Consider the following 22934-nt stretch of genomic DNA (forward strand, 5'->3'; position numbering starts at 1 on the left):
GGGGTGTGGCAGGGAGGTGTGGCCTGCTGACATTAAGCCTGAGGAATGGCTCAAGGGTTTCTCAAGGGTATAAAAGCTGAGAAAGGGAGGTCTAGGGCAGAGGTGGCCACACCGTGGCTCTCCAGGTACTACAATTCCCATGAGTCCCCGCAAGCACAGAAAACAAATCTTTGGAGCTCTGAGTAGTTTCCTGGCGGTACAACAAAATCTGCTCCCTGCTTGAGTCTTCGTTTATTTAAAACCCTTCTATGATGCCTTTCCACCCAGGGAAGGTCTGCAACACAGGAAACGTCAAAAGATGAAAAGATCGACACATTAAAAGCAGCCAGCAGTGTCTTCCATCAGCAATATAATTCAAGTCACCTCCCTCTTAACCTTGAAAGTCTCCCCCCTTTCTATGCTGTAATTCACTGACTAAAGGGGGGGCACACATATACTGATGTACTTTCTCTGCATGAATCCTCTTAAGTACAGTAACACAAGATTAGGGAGAAAGGCCTTGCATCAATCTCAGAATGGTTTTTTTTTTAATTCAAAGTTTTTGTTTTATTTTCCAAGATTAAAGATAGTACAATACAAGTAATCTACATTATTGATACAGAAAAAAATAGATTGTGCTCTTCATTTAATACACTTAATTCCCCGTTTCAATCCCCTTTTAACTTATTTTCTTAGGTAAATCAGATAAGGGCCCCATTGTTTTTGAAGGGCCTCTTCTCTTCATTTGAAAATATAAGACCCCACATAGCTACACAATAGTATGAACTTTTGCCCAAAGCTTATAAACTTTTTCACGTTTCCACCACATTTAGAAGGAGAAGCCTACTTTGTTGCCATCTTTTCAGCATTTGTTTGCATAGTTTTTAACAATTTTAACGGTCATTTTTGGTGTCCCATAACACCTATGAAACAATTTATACTTAACACAATCTTAGAGCCATCCACATTTAGGGAAAAAAGCCTACTTAGTTGTACAGAAGAAAAATATAAAGGTTGTTATACGAGTATAAGTTCTATAAGTGTAAGTTGTTAATACAAAAAATAGTAAAATAGAGTCTTCGTTAGTTACACCTCCTCAATTAGGTGCCTCCTTTTAGTTATGCTTTAAGTTTAAACTGGGAGTCACTGCGGAGATATGTTTTATAAAACAAATTCAGCTAACATAGAAAATCTAAGACCCCACACTTACATGATAGTATTCTCCTTTCCGTTCCCCAGTCTTCTTAAGGGGGTCTCATATCGAGGCTTGCTGCATCTTGTTGTTCCCGTTGACTTGTGTTCTGTCCAGTTGGCCTTTGGCATAGAAAGTGCAGTTGTAGTCTTTCCCTCGGAGTATGCATCGGTGAATCTTTGAGACAGTTGTACCTCCTGGGCTCCAATATCAGTACAGTTTTTTTCCCGAGAAGCTCCTTTAAATCGATTACTTTCACAGCAGATCCATATATCTTTTGATTGGTTCTTATGTACTGTTGCTTTGGAGTGTCTGCATGTCTTTTTAGGAAGGGTGTCCTTATCTAGGCTGCAAGGCTCCGACATCCCCTTTTCCATCTCCATAGTTTCAAATTTCTCTTCTGCTGGTAGTTTTCCACCTTGTTTAGAGCTATCATCAGCCACTGTTATTGATCCATCATTCCTGTTAGAGACTTCTTCCTTGCCGTCTTGGATCTCCTTGAAAATATTTTTAAGCAAGCCTTCTGTAAATGCTTTCAGATCTTGGGTTTGTTTCTCTATTAGATGAGCCATTCTTTTTAGCATAGACATGTTTTAGGCTTGCAAGTCAGCTAATCTCAGGCAATTTTGCAAATAGCCAGTAGAGGTCCTACAGAGTCCTAACAAAAGCAACAGTCTGTTTTGATCTCCGACGTTTCTGGCACTGGCATGTGACGTATTGAAGTCAGTAAAGCAGTGTCTCGTACTGGAACAGAATTCTCGCGAGATCCTCCCACCACGGCTCTTATCTCTTATCTCCGAAAACCAAAACAAATGCAGTTAAATCTATTACTAATTGGTTTGAGTTGATTTAAGTCCTACTTCTGCTTAGGGAAGAGAATTAGCCTGCCTCATATCGAGGTGGCTTCAGGCAGAGCCAAAAAGGGGGGAAAAAGAGAAACGGAGAAATACTTGCGTCTCTGTGCGTTGATTGATGTCTTGATATCTTGGAATTTGGCAGATGTCCTCCCCTCAGTTCACAGCATTCATTTGCAGGAAATCGTAGTAGAGGGTCAAAGTAAATTCTTGAAGGAAGGAAGAAAGAAAGAAAGAAAAGAAAGAAAAGTCCAGAATATGGCAGACGTCCTCTTGACCCGAAACGCTGACAGCCTGTAATCCAGGGAGATATACTCCCTAAAGGATTGGAGACGGCCCCAAGAATTCCCTAGAACTTCCTGGGTAGAAAGGTGAGGTGGGGTTTGCGTACCCCTCCTCTTTTCTGCCAATTGCTTCCACAATTGACCCGTCAGGCTTCAGAGATTGCACTGCAATCCTTTTAAAACGCCATCTTCAGCCACCAATCTCAGCATGTATTGATTTTTAAGAAGGCTTTATTAAATGTGTTTTGGCTCCTCCACAGTCTGAACACTTGGATGTTGATTTTCCCCTCTTGAAGATCGAGTAAACTTTGAGCAGGCAGTGAACCGTTTCCACACTTCGAACCTTTTATGGTTTCTCTCCTTTGTGAATCTTTGCATGTCTATTAAGCTTCACTGCATTACGAAAGCTCTCATTACAATTGGAGCATTTGTAGGGCTTCTCCCCAGTGCGGAGTCCTTGATGCGAAGCCAGGCTCTTTCTCCATCTGAAGTGCTCCCCAGATTCTGAACATGGATGTGGTTTCTCACTTGTGTGGAGCAGGAGACGTGACGCCAAGACTGCGCTCTGACTGAAGCTCTTCCCGCACTATAAGCATATTCAGGGCTTCCCCCTGTGTGAATCTTTTGGTGTTGAGTGAGGCTGCTGCCGTAAGGGAAGTGCTTCCTGCATTCTGAGCATTCATAGGGCTTCTCCCGTGTGAATCCTTTGGTGTTTAGTGAGGCTGCTGCTGCGAGAGAAGCGTTTTCTGCAGTCTGAGCATTCATAGGGCTTCTCCCCTGTGTGAATCCTTTGATGTAAAGTGAGGCTCCTGCTGCAAGAGAAGCGCTTCCCGCAATCTGAGCATTCATAGGGTTTCTCCCCTGTGTGAATCCTTTGGTGTAAAGTGAGGCTGCTGCTGCAAGAGAAGCGCTTCCCGCAATCTGAGCATTCATAGGGCTTCTCCCCTGTATGAATCCTTTGATGTAAAGTGAGGCTGCTGCTGCAAGAGAAGCGCTTCCCGCAATCTGAGCATTCATAGGGCTTCTCCCCTGTATGAATCCTTTGGTGTAAAGTGAGGCTGCCCCTGCAAGAGAAGCGCTTCCTGCATTCTGGGCATTCATAAGGCTTCTCCCCTGTATGAATCCTTTGGTGTTTAGTGAGGATGGCACTGCAAGAGAAGCACTTCCCGCAATCTGAGCATTCATAGAGCTTCTCCCCTGTGTGAATCGTTTTATGGAAAGTGAGGCTGCTGCTGCGAGAGAAGCGCTTCCCGCAATCTGAGCATTCATAGGGCTTCTCCCCTGTGTGAATTCTTTGGTGTCTAGTGAGGTTGGCACTGCAAGAGAAGCACTTCCCGCAATCTGAGCATTCATAGGGCTTCTCCCCTGTATGAATCTTTTGGTGTCTAGTGAGGGTGCCACTGCAAGAGAAGTACTTCCCGCAATCTGAGCATTCATAGAGCTTCTCCCCTGTGTGAATCCTTTTATGAAAAGTGAGGTTGCTGCTGCGAGAGAAGCCCTTCCCGCAATCTGAGCATTCATAGGGCTTCTCCCCTGTGTGAATCCTTTGATGTAAAGTGAGGCTGCCCCTGCAAGAGAAGCGTTTCCTGCATTCTGGGCATTCATAAGGCTTCTCCCCTGTATGAATCTTTTGGTGTCTAATGAGGGTGGCACCGCAAGAGAAGCACTTCCCGCATTGTGAGCATTCATAGGGCTTCTCTCCTGTGTGAATCCTTTGATGTACAGTGAGGGTGCCCCTGCGAGAGAAGCGCTTCCCGCAATCTGAGCATTCATAGGGCTTCTCCCCTGTGTGAATCCTTTGATGTAAAGTGAGGCTGCCACTGCAAGAGAAGCACTTCCCGCAATCTGAGCATTCATAGGGCTTCTCCCCTGTGTGAATCCTTTGATGTAAAGTGAGGCTGCCACTGCAAGAGAAGTGCTTCCTGCAATCTGAGCATTCATAGGGCTTCTCCCCTGTGTGAATCCTTTGGTGTTCAGTGAGGCCGCTTTTGTAAAAAAATCGCTTCCCACATTCTGAGCATTCATAGGGCTTTTCCCCTGTGTGAACCCTCTGATGCACATTGAGGTAGTTATGAGAAAAGAAGCTGTTGCCGCATTCCAAGCACTTATGAGGCTTCTCCCCTGTGTGAATCCTCTTGTGTTGATTAAGGTTGGATTTGTGAAAATAGCTCTTGCTACAATCTGAGCATTTGTATGGCTTCTCCGCATGGTGACTGTGTTGATGCAAAAGAACTTGGACTCTTTGCTTGAAGCTCTTCCTATGCCCCAGGGAACCATATATTTTCTTGCCTATTTGAATCTTCCGGTCTTTCTTGACACTGGAGATACCAATAAACACTTTTCCGTTAACTGGGCAATTCTTCTGTCCTTTTCCATTTTGTAGTTTGCTCTGGACTGGGGTGTCAAACCTTCTGCTCTTCTGGCAGGCCGCACTGCCTTCCCTCCACTTCTGCCATCCTTCCCGTTTTGTTTTCAGCTGCTTCCGAGGTTCATTTTGATCCCATGTTTCTGCCTTCAGATCCTCATCTCCTTCTGAAGACACCCCTCTTGGTTGCCCCTGTGCCTCAGTCTCTGGCACATCTCCTAGTGGGGAGAAAAAACCAGTAAGATCTTGTAGAAAGGCAGACCGCTCTGCTCAGCCTGTCATTAGCCAATGGGACTTTACCCAGTAGGAAGTTTGCAAAAGGGAAAGGGACAGGGAGAGGAAGGGAGGTGGGGCAGAGGGGACCCGAAGCGTAGACCAAAGTGGAACTATTGGGAAGGGCTGTGGGTCAGGGTGGGGCACTGATAGGCAAGCACACAGCCCTTAGTTCAATCCCCAGCATCTCAAGTTGAAAGGTCAGGGGGTGAACTGAATTGTATTAGCCCTCTGAGGAAAGGCTGTGGGACGAGGGAAAGTTCAGCCTGGCCCTTTCCAACTCTATGGTTCTCTGCAGTCCAGGTCTCTTAGGCCAAGTACTTTCAAGGCATCCCAGTCCTCATATCTTTTTGGCCTGAGTTTGAGGAGATATTTGTCCCCTTGGGTTTAGTGAGGGAGAAGTCAGCCTTTTTCTGCCTCCGTACAAAATTCTTCCATCTTCAAAAATACCCTAATTTTCAACATGTACTTATTTATCTGTAAAATTTCTAAGCTGGTTTTGTAGGGAACCTCTACATGAAGGTAAAGGTATCCCCTGTGCAAGCACCGCGTCATGTCTGACCCTTGGGGTGACGCCCTCTAGCGTTTTCATGGCAGACTCAATACGGGGTGGTTTGCCAGTGCCTTCCCCAGTCATTACCGCTTACCCCCCAGCACGGCTTACAAAATGAAACATAACTAAAACGGAAAAGGTTTTAAACCCAGCTCACAAAAACACTCCCCCATAAAAAAAAACCCTGCATCCAACAGCAAAAGATGTAGTAGCTTAAGATAGATATTAACTCTCCTCTACAAAAAATGGGGAAGGTAAATGCCACTAAAACTTTAATTTAAAAGCTTGGGTAAAGATAAACAGTTTGGCCTCTAGGTCCTAAGAGAACCTCGAGGCTTCTCCCACAGGGAAGTTGGCACCCCTGGAACTTGCCTGTGAGCACCAGCGCTCCCCTCCCCCTCCCTCCCAAAAGCAAGCCAGAGCTTGTAAGGAGCATCTTCGCAGGCGGTCTGGGGAGGAACAGGTAAGGCAGTTTCTCCAAGTGACCTGGCCCCAAACGAACTGATACTCCACGTTCCCTGTATTGCTTCCCCCTCTTACCTGAGAAGGGGCCACCTGCACACCCTCCTGATTCCTCACAGGTGTGGAGGATCCACATTTCTCTTGGATGGAGCCGTGCATCAAGGAATGGTCCAGGGACCCCAAGTCCTTCAAGGGGAACAGAAAACACCATGAAGGGATTTTGACTTTCCAAGGAGGTTCACGGTGGGGTTAATCTACCTGCCCTTTTTAGGACTGGGGGCATTGGGAATGTAGAATCATAGAATCATAGAGTTGGAAGGGGCCATACAGGCCATCTAGTCCAACCCCCTGCTCAACGCAGGATTAGCCCTAAGCATCCTAAAGCATCCAATAAAAGTGTGTATCCAACCTTTGCTTGAAGACTTCCAGTGAGGGGGCGCTCACCACCTCCTTAGGCAGCCTATTCCACTGCTGAACTACTCTGACTGTGAAAAACTTTTTCCTTATATGTGTGTATCCAATTGGCCTACAAGACCTTTGATTGCAGCTTGATTCCAGGGGTGCCAACTTTCCTGTGGGAGAACGAGTTCCCGGAGGAGATCAGGGCCCTGAGCTTAAACAGTTCCGCAGGGCCTGCACAAAGGAGCTCTTCCGCCAGGCATTTGGTTGAGACCAGACACAATCGACAATGACTGGAAGGCCCCTGCTCCCCCCTGCCCCCCCTCAGAAGTCCACCAACATGCTCTGGACCTGTTTGTATTGTTGCATTGTTGTATTGCCTATATTATTTATACTATTACATTGTTATATGGTTATTATTGTAAAGTTATTCACGTGCTATAGATTGTTTTATGAACTGTTGTTGTTCTTATGTAAACCGCCCTGAGCCCCCGGGGAGGGCAGTATATAAATATAAATAAATAAAATAAAATAAATAAATAAGTAAGTAAGTAAATAAGTTCAAACACCAGCATTCATTGGAAACAAGCAGGGAGCTTATTCTGAGACCAGCCTGAGGTAAATCTTAGTATCAACCAGTTGTTGCAGGACGTTAGGTCTTCAACAGGACATGCCTAAGGGAAACTTTATCTCAGGCGGATTGGCAGCAGATAAACAAACCTCCGGGATCGTGGACAGAGGGTAGTAATAGGAGAAAGAACATCAGACCGCCGACAACTTACTTGTGGAGTCCCACAGGGAGCGGTCCTCTCTCCTATCCCATTCAACATCTTCATGTGCCCTCTTGCACAACTGGTACAGAAGTTTGGGCTGGGTTGCCATCAATATGCAGATGACACCCTCCTCCTGATGGATGGCCGCCCTGACTCTCCCCCAGAAGCATTAGCCAGCTGCCTGGAAGCAGTGACGAGATGGCTCAAGCAAAGTCGTCTGAAGCCCAATCCTTCAAAGACGGAGGTCCTGTGGCTGGGTAGGAAGGGCCCATGTGAGGCCATACGCGGTCAGGGCCCAGTGTACCTGAGGGATCGCCTCCCTGCCTACACCCCCAAAAGAGCCCTGCGCTCCACTGCTACCAACCAGCTAAAGGTCCCTGGCCCTAAAGAAGTCCGCCTGGTCTCAACCAGGGCCAGAGCATTCTCTGTTCTGGCCCCCACCTGGTGGAACGAGCTCCCGGAGGAGATCAGGGCCCTGACGGAGCTTAAACAGTTCCGCAGGGCCTGCAAGGAGGAGCTCTTCCGCCAGGCATTTGGTTGAGACCAGATATATATAACCAACAGCGACCAAAGGGCCCCTTCTCCCCGCTCCCCCCCTCAGAACACCACCTATACACTCTGGACCTGTTTGTATGTTGCAACGTTGTATTGTTTATTGCTTATACAATTATAATGTTATATGTTTACAATTATTAGTTATTATTGCACGGTTATTCAAATATTTTATAGACTGTTCCATGTATTGTTCTTATGTTATTATGTAAACCGCCCTGAGCCCCCGCGGAGGGCGGTATATAAATATAATAAATAAATAAATCAAATTAAAAAAATTCCTCTGCTACAACCCAGTTATCGGCTAGACCCGGGAAACCCTACAGGGAGTGTAATCCTAATTGGGTCTCCTCAGAACCCTACTCAAGTTTGCACAATGGAGCTTCTTCCTGTAACGTGTTCTTAGGCAAGCGCTGGGTTCCCCAGTCAAGGGAACGTCATCGATGAACTGCTACCTCCACAGGTACATGCAATTCACACTCCTGGCAAACTAGCCTCTGCCCACCAGGGCTTCCATCCCTCAAAGCCCAGCTGAAAAGATCTCCCCACAGTGATGGCCTGGAGTGGTGACAGATGCTCTCTCCTGTTCTTTATTCACGATAAACGGGCCAGGATCCTTACCCAGAGAGGCCACCGCCTCATAATTCTCCTGCATGACTCCCCAGTAGAGGGCTCTTTGGGCCGGATCCAGCAGGGCCCATTCCTCCGGGGTGAAGAACACGGCCACCCCCTCAAAGGACACGGGGGGCCCTGAGGGAGGATGTCCACCGTTCCCCTTCTCTGACGATCCAAGAGGGTTCCCACAAGAAAGCAAAATACCACAGGGGAGTAAGTATGGAATACATCAGACTGACGGGAAGCAACATTAAACGTGTCTTTTCAGACTCAGAAGTGAAGCATAATTTGGGAAAGTCACAGGAGTGCCCTCTAAGGACAATACTCCAACTTTTCAAGTAACATAAAACATTCAGGATCTCATCAGTACCAATTTCGAAAAGTGCATCAAATAGACAATCCACACATATTATTCACACTGGGGTGATCCCATCCCAGTAGACCCACCCCGGCAGTCTCCTGCCTGAACCATTCAGATCTAGCTGAAGTATTCAGACCATTCAAGGAAGTCCCGAAAATCAGGAGGCCAATGAGCAATAGAACCAGGTTTGCTTCTGCAGTCACAAGAGGGGCTCCCCTGGGAAACAGGAGGGGAGGGCCTGGAGGGGTCCCTCCCAAGTTTCCCCTTCCAGGATGTCGGGGGAAGGAGTGAGGTTTGAGGTGACGCTTGGAGGAGCCTGAGAGAGGAAGGCCACCAGGAACACTTGAAGCAAGGCCTGAGGCCCGTCAGTGTGTGGGGGGGGAAGCTTGAGCTGAGGCCTGCCAGGTGCTCCACCCCTCAGCCTCAGAATCTTGACAGACCTCACCCAAGGACACAGCAGAGAGCCTTCCCTTTTCTTTCCCTGAAAGAGCCCCAAATTATTCTCCCCCTCATCCAGTCCAGTCAGGGAGGAAAAGTCCACGAGAGACGCCCCTTTCCCAGTACTGCTCTCTCCTCCTCACCGGACAAGGGGGGACCTGCACACCTTCCCGACCTCTCACAGCTCTGGAGGAAGCGCATTTCTCCTGGATGGTGCGGCGAATCCAGGAATGGTCCAGGAACCCCAAGGCCTTTCGGAGGAAGAGAAAACACCATGAAGGGATGTAAAGTTTCCAAGAGCTTTTACGGTATCAAGAATTCCCCCAGACTTTGGGAAGGAGGAGATTGTACAAAATCTTTGAAAATGGGCAAAAGTCACGCCTCGTGATGGAAACAAAACAAACAAAAACCCAAAGCCAACAGTATTACGAAGCTGTTAGCAGATGTTATTCAGGAGAAACGCTGAGGTAAACTCGCAGACAGTATTGAAGAGAAATTCTAAGGCACAAACTTGGAGGGAAGAACTCTGAGGTAAAAACTATTAAGAGACAGTTTGGCATAGTGGTTAAGAATGGGAGCTTTTAATGTGGTGAGCAGGGCTTGATTCCCCTTCCTCCACATGCAGCCAGTTGAGTGACCTTGGGCAAGTCACAGCCCTGACAGTACTGTTCTGGCAGGGTGGTTCTTTCAGAGATCTCTCAGTCCCATGTACCTCACAGGGTGCCTTTTAGGGGGAGAGGAAAGGAAGGCTGCATTGGGACTCCTTCAGGTAGTGAAAGCGGGGTATAAAACCTAAATATTTTTCATGAGTGGTGGGAAGTTAGGTCTTTATCAAGACATGGCTTTACACCATATAAACGCATTCCTCTGCTACCACTCAGTTACCTGCTGGACCTGTCAAACCCTACAGGCCGTGCAATCCTAACCAGGTCTCCTCAGATCCCTACTCAAAGGGGCTTCCTCCAGGAAGGTGTTCCCAGGCAAACACTGTGTAATGTCTCAGTATGCTCGGATACAGATTCATGATAAAAAGGCCAAGATCCGTACCCAGGGAGGCTGCCGTCTCATAATTCTCCCGCATGACTTCCCAGTAGAGAGACCTTTGGGCCGGATCCAGCAGAGCCCATTCCTCCCGCGTGAAGAACACGGCTACCTCCTCGAAGGACACGGGGGGCCCTGAGGGAGGAATTCCCCACGTCATCTTCTCTGACGGCCCCTGAGTATTCACACAAGAAAACAGAATCCTCAGGCGAGACACAGGAAGGAAAAACAGAAAAGTCAATCTAAAAAACACTCAATGTGTCTTTTCAGACTCCAAAGAACAACCCAGAAGCCATATATACTCTGGGAAAATCAGGAGGTTGCCATCTTGGAAAGATGCCTCAAGCCCTACAGATCGAGGGGAGCGTGCCTAGCTGGGCTTCAATTCAGTCCAGTTGGCTTCACACTTGCCTGGAATTCAGTAGGAGCGGAAGCAGATCGACTGTTCCCTTCCCTGTAATAACATTCTAACTCTACTCTCTCCAAGATCCAGCCGTTAAGAGCAGGGGCTTCCAATCTGGCGAGCTGGGTTCGATTCCCCATTCCTCCACATCCAGCCAGCTGGGTGACCTTGGGCCAGTCACAGTCCTGTTAGTCACAGGCCAGTCACAGTCACAGTCACAGTCCAGTCACAGTCCAGCAAGTATTCAGTCTCGGCCCTCCCTCCCATAATGCCGTAAAATCTGCTCCATTTAAGCTGATAAGCCCAGTTGCTGATTCTGGGCCTGCCACTCCCTCAGGCTAGCCTACCTCACAAGGCTGTCATTGTCAGGACTATATGGAGGAGAGCAGACCTATGTGGTGTGGCGTTTTGGGTTTTCATTGGGGAGAACTGTAGGGTTACACTCTGTGCTTGCTTCTCAGGGCTTCTGCAGCTGCAAATGTATGTGGCATGGAAAAGGGAGCATCGGAGCATTACCTGCATTTTTAAATCTATCAACGCTTTGCAGCTGCCAAATTAAAAAAAAAAAAACCCTGGGTCTGAAAAAGCCACGGAAAGGAAGTGACAAGATTTGCCACCCGTGCAAAGGTCCAGCTCAAGGATTTTAGGGTTTGGGGCTTACTGAATTCCATCTTGGGGCCAATCTTCAAAGCCCCAAAGAGCCCGAGGTTACCCTTGGAGCCCGCTTGATGTTGGCCCCAAACGGGGCGCGGGGGGCAAACTGAGGGTCTCCAGATGTCCCTGGACTACAGTTCCTATGAGCCCCGGCCAGCGGCACATGGGAACTGTAATCCACGGCCGTCTGCAGAGCCCCAGTTTGTCCACCCCTGCTGTCGTGGTTAGGAGAGGCGGCAGCCTCGGATCTTCTCTAACAATAAGCGCCTGAACCCCATCAGTGGAAAGTTCCCCCTCCTGCAATCGGGTGGGCGAGCAGCCTCCCCCCTCCTGGAGCCACCGCCCCCTGCCCCCTGCCCCCTGCCCCCTGCCCCCTCCCCCCTCCCCGTCCAGGCAGCACCCTGATCTCCCCCCAGCCCTTCCTCCCCCCTCGCCTGCACCCACCTCGGCTGTGCCCCCTTCCAAGAGGCGAGTCCTCCCTCCCTCCCTCCCTCCGGCCGGCCGGGGAAAAGGGGCTCCGGGACGCTCCTCCCGGGCACAAAGGGCGGCGGATCTCCCCCTCCCGTCCCCGCCTCTCTGGATCCCCCCCCAAGACACGCAGGCTCAGCTCCGCCCCTGCGTTTGCGCGGCATTTCGGGAGTTGTAGTTCCCTGTAGGCACTGTAGGGAAATCTCTGGGGCCTGATTGGAGCCTCTAAGAGTCCAGGAGGGAGGGGGTGGGAGAGCTCTGCTCCGGAATCAGCCCCTCCCCTCTGTGGGTCGACAGTTTAACTGTCATTCTTCCTTCTCTTTGCCTCTCTCTCTTGTGTTTTCTTTTATTGTTGTGAAGTTAACGCGAATAAATTTACATGTAACTATGTATTAAACTCAGCTTCAGCTTTCTTAATATAAATACTTATTTATATTATTATATATTATATATAAATATTATATTAAAATAAACGGAGCGTGTCCAGAGGAGGGCAACAAAGATGGTGAGGGGTTTGGAGACCAAGACGTATGAGGAAAGGTTGGGGGAGCTTGGTCTGTTTAGCCTGGAGAGGAGACGACTGAGAGGGGATCTGATAACCATCTTCAAGTATTTCAAAGGCTGCCATGTAGAGGATGGAGCAGAGTTGTTCTCTCTTGCCCCAGAGGGACGGACCAGAACCAATGGGATGAAATTAATTCAAAAGAAATTCCGTCTAAACATCCGGAAGAAGTTCCTGACAGTCAGAGTGGTTTCTCAGTGAAAGAGGCTTCCTCGGGAGGTGGTGACTTCTCCATCTTTGGAGATTTTTAAGCAGAGGCTGGATAGCCATCTGACGGAGAGGCTGATTCTGTGAAGGCTCAAGGGGGTGGCAGGTGACAGTGGATGAGTGATAGGATTGGGAGTGTCCCGCATAGTGCAGCGGGTTGGACTAGATGACCCAGGAGGTCCCTTCCAACTCTATGATTCTATACTCAACCACGATGAAGAAACTTCAAACACTGCTACATTAAAAGAAGAAGAGGGAAAATCCTGCATCTAGTGAGAGCTGCGATGTTGTACCAAAGGAAGAGACAGGCTGTCCACATTTAGCAGGCATCCCTGCACTTGGGAACTGAACCAGCGCAGCTGGGAGGGCACAGAAGAGTGGGCTGGAGAAGAAATGGGAAAGGGCAGAGATTCAAATGAGTAGCCGACTTTAAGAGCGGAGCATAAGCGAGGGAAGCTCCCCTCTGCAAAGGGCCGGGCGAGCAGACGCCTCCCTGCGGCGAGACCCCTCTGAAGACCCTCCCCGAGACCCCCCCTCCACCTCTAGGGCCCCCCCGCACCCTCCCCCCCAACCCTGTGGGGCAGCATGCACCCCCCACCCCCACCCGCGAAGCCTCCCTCCGAGGTGGGAAAATAGCTCCAGGATTTCCCTCCCGGGGACAAAAAGCAGCGGCGGCTGCCTGCTCTCTCCCAAATTCCTAGCCCGGGCTCCATCTCATCCACACGGGATCCTGGGAATTGTAGTTCCCTGCCTCGAGACCAAGGCGGCAAGATCTGGGCGGGGGGGCTCTGGCAGAGGAATCCTCGCAAGAGGCCAGTCGCACCGTAAAGTCTACACAAATTGGAAGCGGGATCAGGAAAGGAGCCTTGGTTGGTTCTTTTAGGCCGCTTCTTTCACTCCCCGACGGAATCTCAAAGCGGCTTACAATGGCCTTCTTTTCCCTCTGCCTACAACAGACACCTTGGGAGGGATGGGCCCTGCAAGGCACAGGTGCTATTTGGCCAGGGATGGACCAGGACACCTGCTTGAATCTTCCTCATTCCCTCCTCCCCCAGGCTTTCTTGACAGGAGGGTTGTAAAACCATGGTGTTTCTCATAGGGCTTTGCCAAGAGGGTGGAAGTTAATCATTTTAATATATTTATAATGTAAAAACAGCCATTATCGGGTGATATGGGCATCTATGGCTATGTCAACTCCCCCCCTCCAAAGGACTGATGCTGGGCCTGGAGGGGGTGGAAAGGGGAGGGGCTGGTCATCAGACCCCTTGCTGGCTGAGGCCTGTCACAAGGGGTAGGGGCCGGGGTGCAGAAAAGCTAAAAACTCTCATGTTAACTTAATTGCATTGGGGCAGGGGGTGACGTGGTGTGATGTCACTTCCAGTGAGTGTGTGTCTGATGGCGCTTCTGGTGTCATGTGATTTCCAGGGGTGTGGCAGTGTGGCCTACTGACATTAAGCCTGAGGAATGGCTCAAGGGTTTCTCAAGGGTATAAAAGCTGAGAAAGGGAGGTCTAGGGCAGAGGTGGCCACACCGTGGCTCTCGAGGTACTACAATTCCCATGAGTCCCAGCAAGCACAGAAAACAAATCTTTGGAGCTCTGAGTAGTTTCCTGGCGGTACAACAAAATCTGCTCCCTGCTTGAGTCTTCGTTTATTTATTTAAAACCCTTCTATGATGCCTTTCCACCCAGGGAAGGTTTGCAACACAGGAAACGTCAAAAGATGAAAAGATCGACACATTAAAAGCAGCCAGCAGTGTCTTCCATCAGCAACATAATTCAAGTCACCTCCCTCTTAACCTTGAAAGTCTCACCCCTTTCTATGCTGTAATTCACTGACTAAAGGGGGGTGGGGGGCACACATATACTTATGTACTTTCTCTGCATGAATCCTCTTAAGTACAGTAACACAAGATTAGAGAGAAAAGCCTTGCGTCAATGTCAGCATGTACTGATTTTTAAGAAGGCTTTATTAAATGTGTTTTGGCTCCTCCAGAGTCTGAACACTTGGATGTCGAATTTCCCCTCTTGAAGATCGAGTAAACTTTCAGCAGGCAGTGAGCCGTTTCCACACTTCAAACCTTTTATGGTTTCTCTCCTTTGTGAATCTTTGCATGTCTATTAAGCTTCGCTGTATTAGGAAAGCTCTCATGACAATTGGAGCATTTGTAGGGCTTCTCCCCAGTGCGGAGGCCTTGATGCGAAGCCAGGCTCTTTCTCCATCTGAAGTGCTCCCCAGATTCTGAACATGGATGTGGTTTCTCACTTGTGTGGAGCAGGAGACGTGACGCCAAGACTGCGCTCTGACTGAAGCTCTTCCCGCACTCTTAGCATATTAAGGGCTTCTCCCGTGTGAATCTTTTGGTGTTTAGTGAGGCTGCTGCTGCGAGAGAAGCGCTTACTGCAGTCTGAGCATTCATAAGGCTTCTCCCCTGTATGAATCCTTTGATGTAAAGTGAGACTGCCCCTGCAAGAGAAGCGCTTCCTGCATTCTGAGCATTCATAGGGCTTCTCCCCTGTATGAACACTTCGGTGTTTAATGAGGCTGCTGCAGCGAGAGAAGCGCTTCCTGCATTCTGAGCATTCATAGGGCTTCTCCCCTGTGTGAATCCTTTGATGTACAGTGAGGTTGCCCCTGTAAGAAAAGCGCTTCCTGCATTCTGGGCATTCATAAGGCTTCTCCCCTGTATGAATCCTTTGGTGTTTAGTGAGGTTGGCACTGCAAGAGAAGCTCTTCATGCAGTCTGAGCATTCATAAGGCTTCTCCCCTGTATGAATCCTTTGATGTAAAGTGAGACTGCGCCTGCAAGAGAAGCGCTTCATGCAGTCTGAGCATTCATAAGGCTTCTCCCCTGTATGAATCCTTTGGTGTTTAGTGAGGGTGGCACTGCAAGAGAAGCGCTTCATGCAGTCTGAGCATTCATAAGGCTTCTCCCCTGTATGAATCCTTTGATGTAAAGTGAGACTGCAGCTATGAGAGAAGCTCTTCCTGCATTCTGGGCATTCATAGGGCTTCTCCCCTGTATGAACACTTCGGTGTTTAATGAGGCTGCTGCAGCGAGAGAAGCGCTTCATGCATTCTAAGCATTCATAGGGCTTCTCTCCTGTGTGAATCCTCTGATGTAAACTAAGTCTGTCCTTCTTAGCGAAGCTCTTTCCGCATTCTGAGCATTCATAGGGCTTCTCCCCTGTATGAACACTTTGGTGTTTAATGAGGCTGCTGCAGCGAGAGAAGCGCTTCATGCATTCTGAGCATTCATAGGGCTTCTCCCCGGTGTGAATCCTTTGATGTATAGCGAGGTTGCCCCTGTAAGAAAAGCGCTTCCTGCATTCTGGGCATTCATAAGGCTTCTCCCCTGTATGAATCTTTTGGTGTCTAGTGAGGGTGGAACCGCAAGAGAAGCGCTTCCTGCATTCTGGGCATTCATAAGGCTTCTCCCCTGTGTGACTCCTCTGATGTAAACTAAGCCTGTCCTTCTTAGCGAAGCTCTTTCCGCATTCTGAGCATTCATAGGGCTTCTCCCCTGTGTGAATCTTATGATGATCAGTGAGGGTGCCACTGTAAGAGAAGCTCTTCCCACACACAAAGCATTTATAGGGCTTCTCCCCTATATGAGTCTTTTGATGCACATTGAGGTAGCTATGAGAACAGAAGCTCTTCCCACACTCCAAGCATTTATAGGGCTTCACTCCTGCGTGAGTCTTTTGGTGCACATTGAGGTGGCCATTAGAAGAGAATCTCTTTCCACATTCTGAGCATTCATAAGGCTTCTCCCCTGTGTGAATTCTCTGATGTATATTGAGCTCAGTATTACCAACAAAGCTCTTCCCACATTCTGAGCATTTGTAGGGTTTATCCCCCGTGTGAATCCTTTGGTGTCTAGTGAAGGTGGAACCGCAAGAGAAGCTCTTCCCACATTCTGAGCATTCATAGGGCTTCTCGCCTGTGTGAATCTTTTGGTGTTGAGTGAGGGTGCACCTGTAAGAGAAGCTCTTTCCGCATTCTGAGCATTCATAGGGCTTCTCCCCTGTGTGAATCCTCTGATGTAAACTAAGTCTGTCCTTCTTAGCGAAGCTCTTTCCGCATTCTGAGCATTCATAGGGCTTCTCCCCTGTGTGAATCTTATGATGATGAGTGAGGGTGCCACTGTAAGAGAAGCTTTTCCCACACACAAAGCATTTATAGGGCTTCTCCCCTCTATGAGTCTTTTGATGCACGTTGAGGTAGCTATTAGAAGAGAAGCTCTTCCCACACTCCAAGCATTTATAGGGCTTCACTCCTGCGTGAGTCTTTTGGTGCACATTGAGGTGGCCATTAGAAGAGAATCTCTTTCCACATTCTGAGCATTCATAAGGCTTCTCCCCTGTGTGAATTCTCTGATGTATATTGAGCTCAGTATTACCAACGAAGCTCTTCCCACATTCTGAGCATTTGTAGGGTTTATCCCCGGTGTGAATCCTTTGATGTACAGTGAGGCTGCCCCTGTAAGAGAAGGTCTTTCCGCATTCTGAGCATTCATAGGGCTTCTCCCCTGTGTGACTCCTCTGATGTAAACTAAGTCTGTTCTTCTCAGCGAAGCTCTTTCCGCATTCTGAGCATTCATAGGGCTTCTCCCCTGTGTGAGTCTTATGATGATAACTGAGGCTGCCACTCTGAGAGAAGCTCTTCCCACACTCCAAGCATTTATAGGGCTTCTCCCCTGTGTGAATCTTTAGATGATAACTGAGGCTGCCACTCTGAGAGAAGCTCTTCCCACACTCCAAACATTTATGGGGCTTCTCCCCTGTGTGAATCCTTTGGTGTTTAGTGAGGGTGGAGCTAAAAGAGAAGCATTTCCCACATTCTGAGCATTCATAGGGCTTTTCCCCTGTGTGAACCCTCTGATGCACATTGAGGTAGCTATGAGAAAAGAAGCTCTTGCCGCATTCCAAGCACTTAAGAAGCTTCTCCCCTGTGTGAATCCTCTTGTGTCGATTAAGAATGGATTTGTGAGAATAGCTCTTGCTACAATCAGAGCATTTGTATGGCTTCTCCGCATGGTGACTGTGTTGATGCAAAAGAAGTTGGTCTCTTTCCTTGAAGCTCTTCCCTTGCCCCAGGGAACCATATATTTTCTTGCTTACTTGAATCTTCCAGTCTTTCTTGACACTGGAGACACCGATAACCCCTTCTCCATTGACTGGGCAATTCTTCCTTTCTTTTGCTTTTTGTAGTTTGCTCTGGACTGGGGTGTCAGACCTTTTGCTCACCCAGCAGGCCGCAACGTCCTTCCTCCAGTTCGGCCTTTCTTCCCGTTTTATTTTCAGCTGCCTCCAAAGTTCATCTTGATCCCATATTTCTGCCTTCAGATCCTCATCTCCTTCGGAAGACACCCCTCTTGGCTGCCCCTGTGCCTCAGTCTCTGGCCTGTCTCCTGTTGGAAAGAAGAGAGAGAGAAAACCAGTAAGGGCTCTGGGAAAGGCAGAAGGCTCTGCACAGCCTGTCATTAGCCGATGGGACATTCCCCGATGAGAAATAGAGCTCTGAAAAAGGGGAAAGGAAAAGGAGAGGAAGGGAGGTGGGGCCGAGGGAACCAGAAGAGTAGATTGGAGTGAAACCATCGGGAAGGGCTTTGGATTAATCGTGGAGCACTGATTGACAAGCACACAGCCCTTAGTTCAATTCCCAGTATCTCCAGTTGAAAGTTCAGGGGGGTGCACAGAGTAGGGGAGGAAAGGGAGAAGGACATGGGAATGTTCAGCCAGGAGAAAAGGAGGTTGAGAGGGGACAGGATGGCTGTCTCAAAGTATTTGAAAGGTTGTCACTTAGAGGAGGGCAGGGAAAGGTTCCTGTTGGCAGCAGAGGACAGGACCTGAAGTTACGAATTTAAACTATGTGTAGAATGGTACAGGCTAGATATCAAGAATAAAATTTCACTCAGCAGAGATCAGCAGTGGAATCCCCTCATTTGCAACATGTCCTTATTTATGTATAAGATTTCTATACTGGCTTTATGGGGAACCTCGACATGGCGGCTTAAAAAATAAAACATAACTAAAACAGAAAAGTTTTTAAACACAGCTCACTAAAACAGCCCTCCCCCCCCCCAAAAAAAAGCATTTGGAGCAACAGATGAAGCAGCTTAAAATGGATATTAACAGTACATAAAAACAGAAGGTATAAAACCACCAAAACCTTAATTTGAAATCCTGGGTAGAGCGAAGCATTCTGGCCTGTAGGTCCCAAGAGAACCTCAAGGGGAAGGGCTTTCCACAGGGAAATTGGCACCCCTGAAACCTGCCTGTGGGCATCACCCCCCCCCAAAAAAAAAGAAAAAAGAAAGAAAAAAAAGAAAGCCAGAGCTTGTAAGAAGCCCAAAATGAACTGAAACTCCACGTTCCCTGAATTGTTTACTCCCTCTTACCTGACAAGGGGACACCTGCACACCATCCTGATTCCTCACAGGTGTTTAGGATCCACATTTCTCTGGGATGGAGCCGTGCATCAAGGAATGGTCCAGGGACTCCAAGTCCTTCCAGGGGAACAGAAAACACCATGAAGGGATTTTGACTTCCCAAGGAGGTTAATGGTGTGGATACTCTACCTGCCCTTTGTGGGCCTGGGGGAGTTGGGAATGTGTGTATCCGAACGGCCTACAAGACCTTTGTTTGCAGCTTGATGCAAACACCAGCATTCTTAGGAAACAAGCAGGGAGCTTATTCTGAGATCACCCTGAGGTAAATGCTAACATCAACCAGGAGTTGTGGGATGGTAGGTCTTCAATAGGACATGCCTAAGGGAAACTTTCTCTCAGGCAGATTGGCAACAGATAAACAAAGTCCTCTGCCCCAAGGTGATGGCCTGGAATGGTGACAGATGCTCTCTCCTGTTCTTTTTTGAAGATAAACGGGGCCAGGATCCTTACCCAGAGAGGCCACGGCTTCGTAATTCTCCTGCATGACTTCCCAGTAGAGGGCTCTTTGGGCCGGATCCAGCAGGGCCCATTCCTCCGGGGTGAAGAACACGGCCACCCCCTCGAAGGACACGGGGGCCCCTGAGGGAGGATGTCCACCGTTCCCCTTCTCTGACGATCCAAGAGTGTTCCCACAAGAAAGCAAAATCCCACAGGTGAGTAAGCATGGAATACATCAGACTGACGGCAAGATACATTAAACGTGTCTTTTCAGACTCGAGCATCCCAGAAATGAAGCATAATCTGGGAAAGTCACAGGGGTGCCCTCTAAGGACAATACTCCAACTTTTTAAGTAACATAAAACATTCAGGACCTCATCAGTTGGAATCTCAAATAGTGCCCGGAACAGGCAATGAACACGGATTATTCGCACTGGGGTGATCCCATCCCAGTATCCCCACCCTGACAGAATCTTGGCTACCCCATTCAGATCCAACTAAAGTTTCCAGACCAGTCAAGAACCATCATCCCAAAAATCTCCAGGCCAATGAGCAATATAGCCAGTCACAAGAGGGGCTCCCCTGGGAAACAGGAATGGGGGAAGGGAGGGCCTGGAGAGGTCCCTCCCAAGTTTCCTTGGGAAGGAGTGAGGTCTGGTGATGCTCGGAGGGGGCCTGGCAGAAGGAGGCCCCCAGGAACATTTGCAGCAAGGCAGGAGGCCCCTGTGTGTGTGTGGGGGAAAGCTTGAGCTGAGGCCTACCAGGTGCTCCACTCCTCAGAGTCTTGACAGAGAAGGTCACAACCTCACCCAAGGACACAGCAGAGATCCTTCCCTTTTCTTTCCCTGACAGAGCCCCAAATTATTCTCCCCCTCCTCCATTCCAGTCAGGAAGGAAAAGCCCACGAGAGACCCCCTTTCGCAGTACTGCTCTCTCCTCCTCACCGGACAAGGGGAGACCTGCACACCTTCCCGACCTCTCACAGCTCTGGAGGAAGCGCAATTCTCCTGGATGGTACGGCGAATCCAGGAATGGTCCAGGAACCCCAAGACCTTTCGGAGGAAGAGAAAACACCATGAAGGGATGTAAAGTTTCCAAGACATTGGGAAGGAGGGGATCCTACAAAATCTTTGAAAATGAGAAAAAGCTATGCACTGTGCTGGAAAAAAAAACAGTGCAAACATTATTATGAAAACATTAGAAGATATTAATTCAGGAAAAAAGGCTCAGGTAAACTAGCAGACAGAATTCAAGAAAAACTCTAAGGAACAAACACTACGGTACGAACTCTGAGGTAAACATTATTAAGAGGCAGCTTGGCAAAGTGGTTAAGAATGGCAGCTTCTAATCTGGCGAGCCGGGTTTGATTCCCCTTCGTCCACAGCTGGGTGACCTTGGGCTAGTCACAGCCCTGGCAGTACTGTTCTGATATCAACAATTTTCACAATACCAATAATTCCCCCAGACTTTGGGAAGGAGGGGATCGTACAAAATCTTTGAAAATGGGCAAAAGTCATGCCTCGTGATGGAAACAAAACAAACAAAAACCCAAAGCCAACAGTATTACGAAGCTGTTAGCAGATGTTATTCAGGAGAAACGCTGAGGTAAACTAGCAGACAGTATTGAAGAGAAATTCTAAGGCACAAACTTGGAGGGAAGAACTCTGAGGTAAAAACTATTAAGAGACAGTTTGGCATAGTTGTTAAGAACGGGAGCTTTTAATGTGGTGAGCAGGGCTTGATTCCCCTTCCTCCATACGCAGCCAGTTGAGTGACCTTGGGCAAGTCACAGCCCTGACAGTACTGTTCTGGCAGAGTGGTTCTCTCAGAGCTCTCTCAGTCCCATGTACCTCACAGGGTGTTCTCAGGCAAACACTGTGTAATGTCTCAGTATGCTCGGATACAGATTCATGATAAAAAGGCCAAGATCCGTACCCAGGGAGGCTGCCGTCTCATAATTCTCCCGCATGACTTCCCAGTAGAGAGCTGATTGGGCCGGATCCAGCAGAGCCCATTCCTCCCGCGTGAAGAACACGGCCACCTCCTCGAAGGACACGGGGGGCCCTGAGGGAGGAATTCCCCACTTCATCTTTTCTGACGGCCCCTGAGTATTCACACAAGGAAACAAAATCCTCAGGCGAGACACAGGAAGGAAAAACAGAAAAGTCAATCTAAAAAACACTCAATGTGTCTTTTCAGACTCCAAAGAACAACCCAGAAGCCATATATACTCTGGGAAAATGAGGAGGTTGCCATCTTGGAACGATGCCTCAAGCCCTACGGATCGAGGGGAGCGTCCCTAGCTGGGCTTCAATTCAGTCCAGTTGGCTTCACACTTGCCTGGGATTCAGGAGGAGCAGAAAAAGACCGACTGTTCCCTTCCCTATAATAACATTCTAACTCTACTCTCTCTAAGATCCAGCCGTTAAGAGCAGGGGCTTCCAATCTGGCGAGCTGGGTGCGATTCCCCATTCCTCCACATCCAGCAAGCTGGGTGACCTTGGGCCAGTCACAGTCCTGTTAGTTCTGTTCTCACAGAGCAATCCTGTCAGAGCTCTCGGCCTCAGCAACTCATGGGGGAGAGGAAGGAAAGGTGAATATAATCTGCTTTGAGACTCTTTTGGGCAGTGAAAAGCAGGGAATCAAACTAACGCGTCTTCATACCAAAAATGGGTCTGTGTAACACAGCAAGTATTCAGTCTCGGCCCTCCCTCCCATAATGCCGTAAAATCTGCTCCAGTTGAGCTGATAAGCCCAGTTGGTGATTCTGGGCGTGCTACTCCCTCAGGCTGGCCTACCTCACAAGGCTGTCATTGTCAGGACAATATGGAGGAGAGCGGAACTATGTGGTATGGCGTTTGGGGTTTTCATTGGGGAGAACTGTAGGGTTAGACTCTGTGCTTGCTTCTCAGGGCTTCTGCAGCTGCAAATGTATGTGGCATGGAAAAGGGAGCATCGGAGCATTACCTGCATTTTTAAATCTATCAACGCTTTGCAGCTGCCAAATTTCAAGAAAAAAAACACCGCGTTTGAAAAAGCCACGGAAAGGAAGTGACAAGATTTACCCCCCGTGCAGCTCAAGGTCCAGCTCATGGATTTTAGGACTTTGTGCTTACGGGGCGGGGGGGGGGGGCAAACTGAGGGTCTCCACATGTCCATGGACTACAGTTCCTATGAGCCCCGGCCAGCGGCACATGGGAACTGTAATCCATGGCCATCTGCAGAGCCCCAGTTTGTCCACCCCTGCTGTCGTGGTTAGGAGAGGCGGCAGCCTCGGATCTTCTCTAAACATCAGCGCCTGAACCCCCATCAGTGGAAAGTTCCCCCTCCTGCAATCGGGTGGGCGAGCAGCCTCCCCCCTCCTGGAGCCGCCGCCCCCTTCCCCCTCCCCGTCCAGGCAGCACCCTGATCTCCCCCCACCCCTTCCTCCCCCCTCGCCTGCACCCACCTCGGCTGCGCCCCCTTCCAAGAGGCGAGTCCTCCCTCCCTCCCTCCGGCCGGCCGGGGAAAAGGGGCTCCGGGACGCTCCTCCCGGGCACAAAGGGCGGCGGATCTCCCCCGCCCGTCCCCGCCTCTCTGGATCCCCCCCCCAAGACACGCAGGCTCAG

General features: G+C 49.0%; 3 protein-coding genes across 5 annotated transcripts in view; all 3 read right to left on the reverse strand.

The window, feature by feature from the left end:
• LOC143834228 (uncharacterized) overlaps positions 1 to 22893 on the reverse strand; it is a 36003-nt gene extending 13110 nt beyond the window's left edge. Inside the window, exons 1-2 of one of the 3 annotated variants that reach the window (XM_077330872.1) lie at positions 22775 to 22893; positions 10254 to 10316 (exon numbers count right to left, since the gene is read on the reverse strand). In XM_077330872.1, coding sequence (XP_077186987.1) covers positions 10254 to 10301 — 48 coding nt within the window. In that variant the 5' untranslated portion in view covers positions 10302 to 10316; positions 22775 to 22893. Of the gene's footprint in view, positions 1 to 10253; positions 10317 to 11642; positions 11743 to 22774 lie in introns of those variants that run through there. The other 2 variants (XM_077330873.1, XM_077330871.1) reach the window with 2 other exon arrangements.
• Positions 525 to 22891, reverse strand: LOC143834219 (uncharacterized). The gene is given in 7 exon segments (XM_077330845.1): positions 525 to 3003; positions 3005 to 4892; positions 6041 to 6148; positions 8308 to 8466; positions 9244 to 9351; positions 21262 to 21430; positions 22775 to 22891. Coding segments are annotated over 6 exon segments (2721 nt in total). The 5' UTR covers positions 21416 to 21430; positions 22775 to 22891; the 3' UTR covers positions 525 to 2699.
• Positions 14074 to 18943, reverse strand: LOC143834208 (uncharacterized). Its single transcript, XM_077330821.1, has 2 exons — positions 18838 to 18943; positions 14074 to 17847 (listed from the first exon to the last, which is right to left on the reverse strand). Exons 1-2 carry the CDS (start codon positions 18893 to 18895, stop codon positions 14696 to 14698), a joined length of 3210 nt encoding a protein of 1069 aa, XP_077186936.1. The 5' UTR covers positions 18896 to 18943; the 3' UTR covers positions 14074 to 14695.
• Positions 22894 to 22934: the final 41 nt, after the last annotated feature.

This window comes from Paroedura picta, chromosome 3 (genome assembly GCF_049243985.1).
Source record: "Paroedura picta isolate Pp20150507F chromosome 3, Ppicta_v3.0, whole genome shotgun sequence".
Taxonomy (NCBI): Eukaryota; Metazoa; Chordata; class Lepidosauria; order Squamata; family Gekkonidae; genus Paroedura; species Paroedura picta.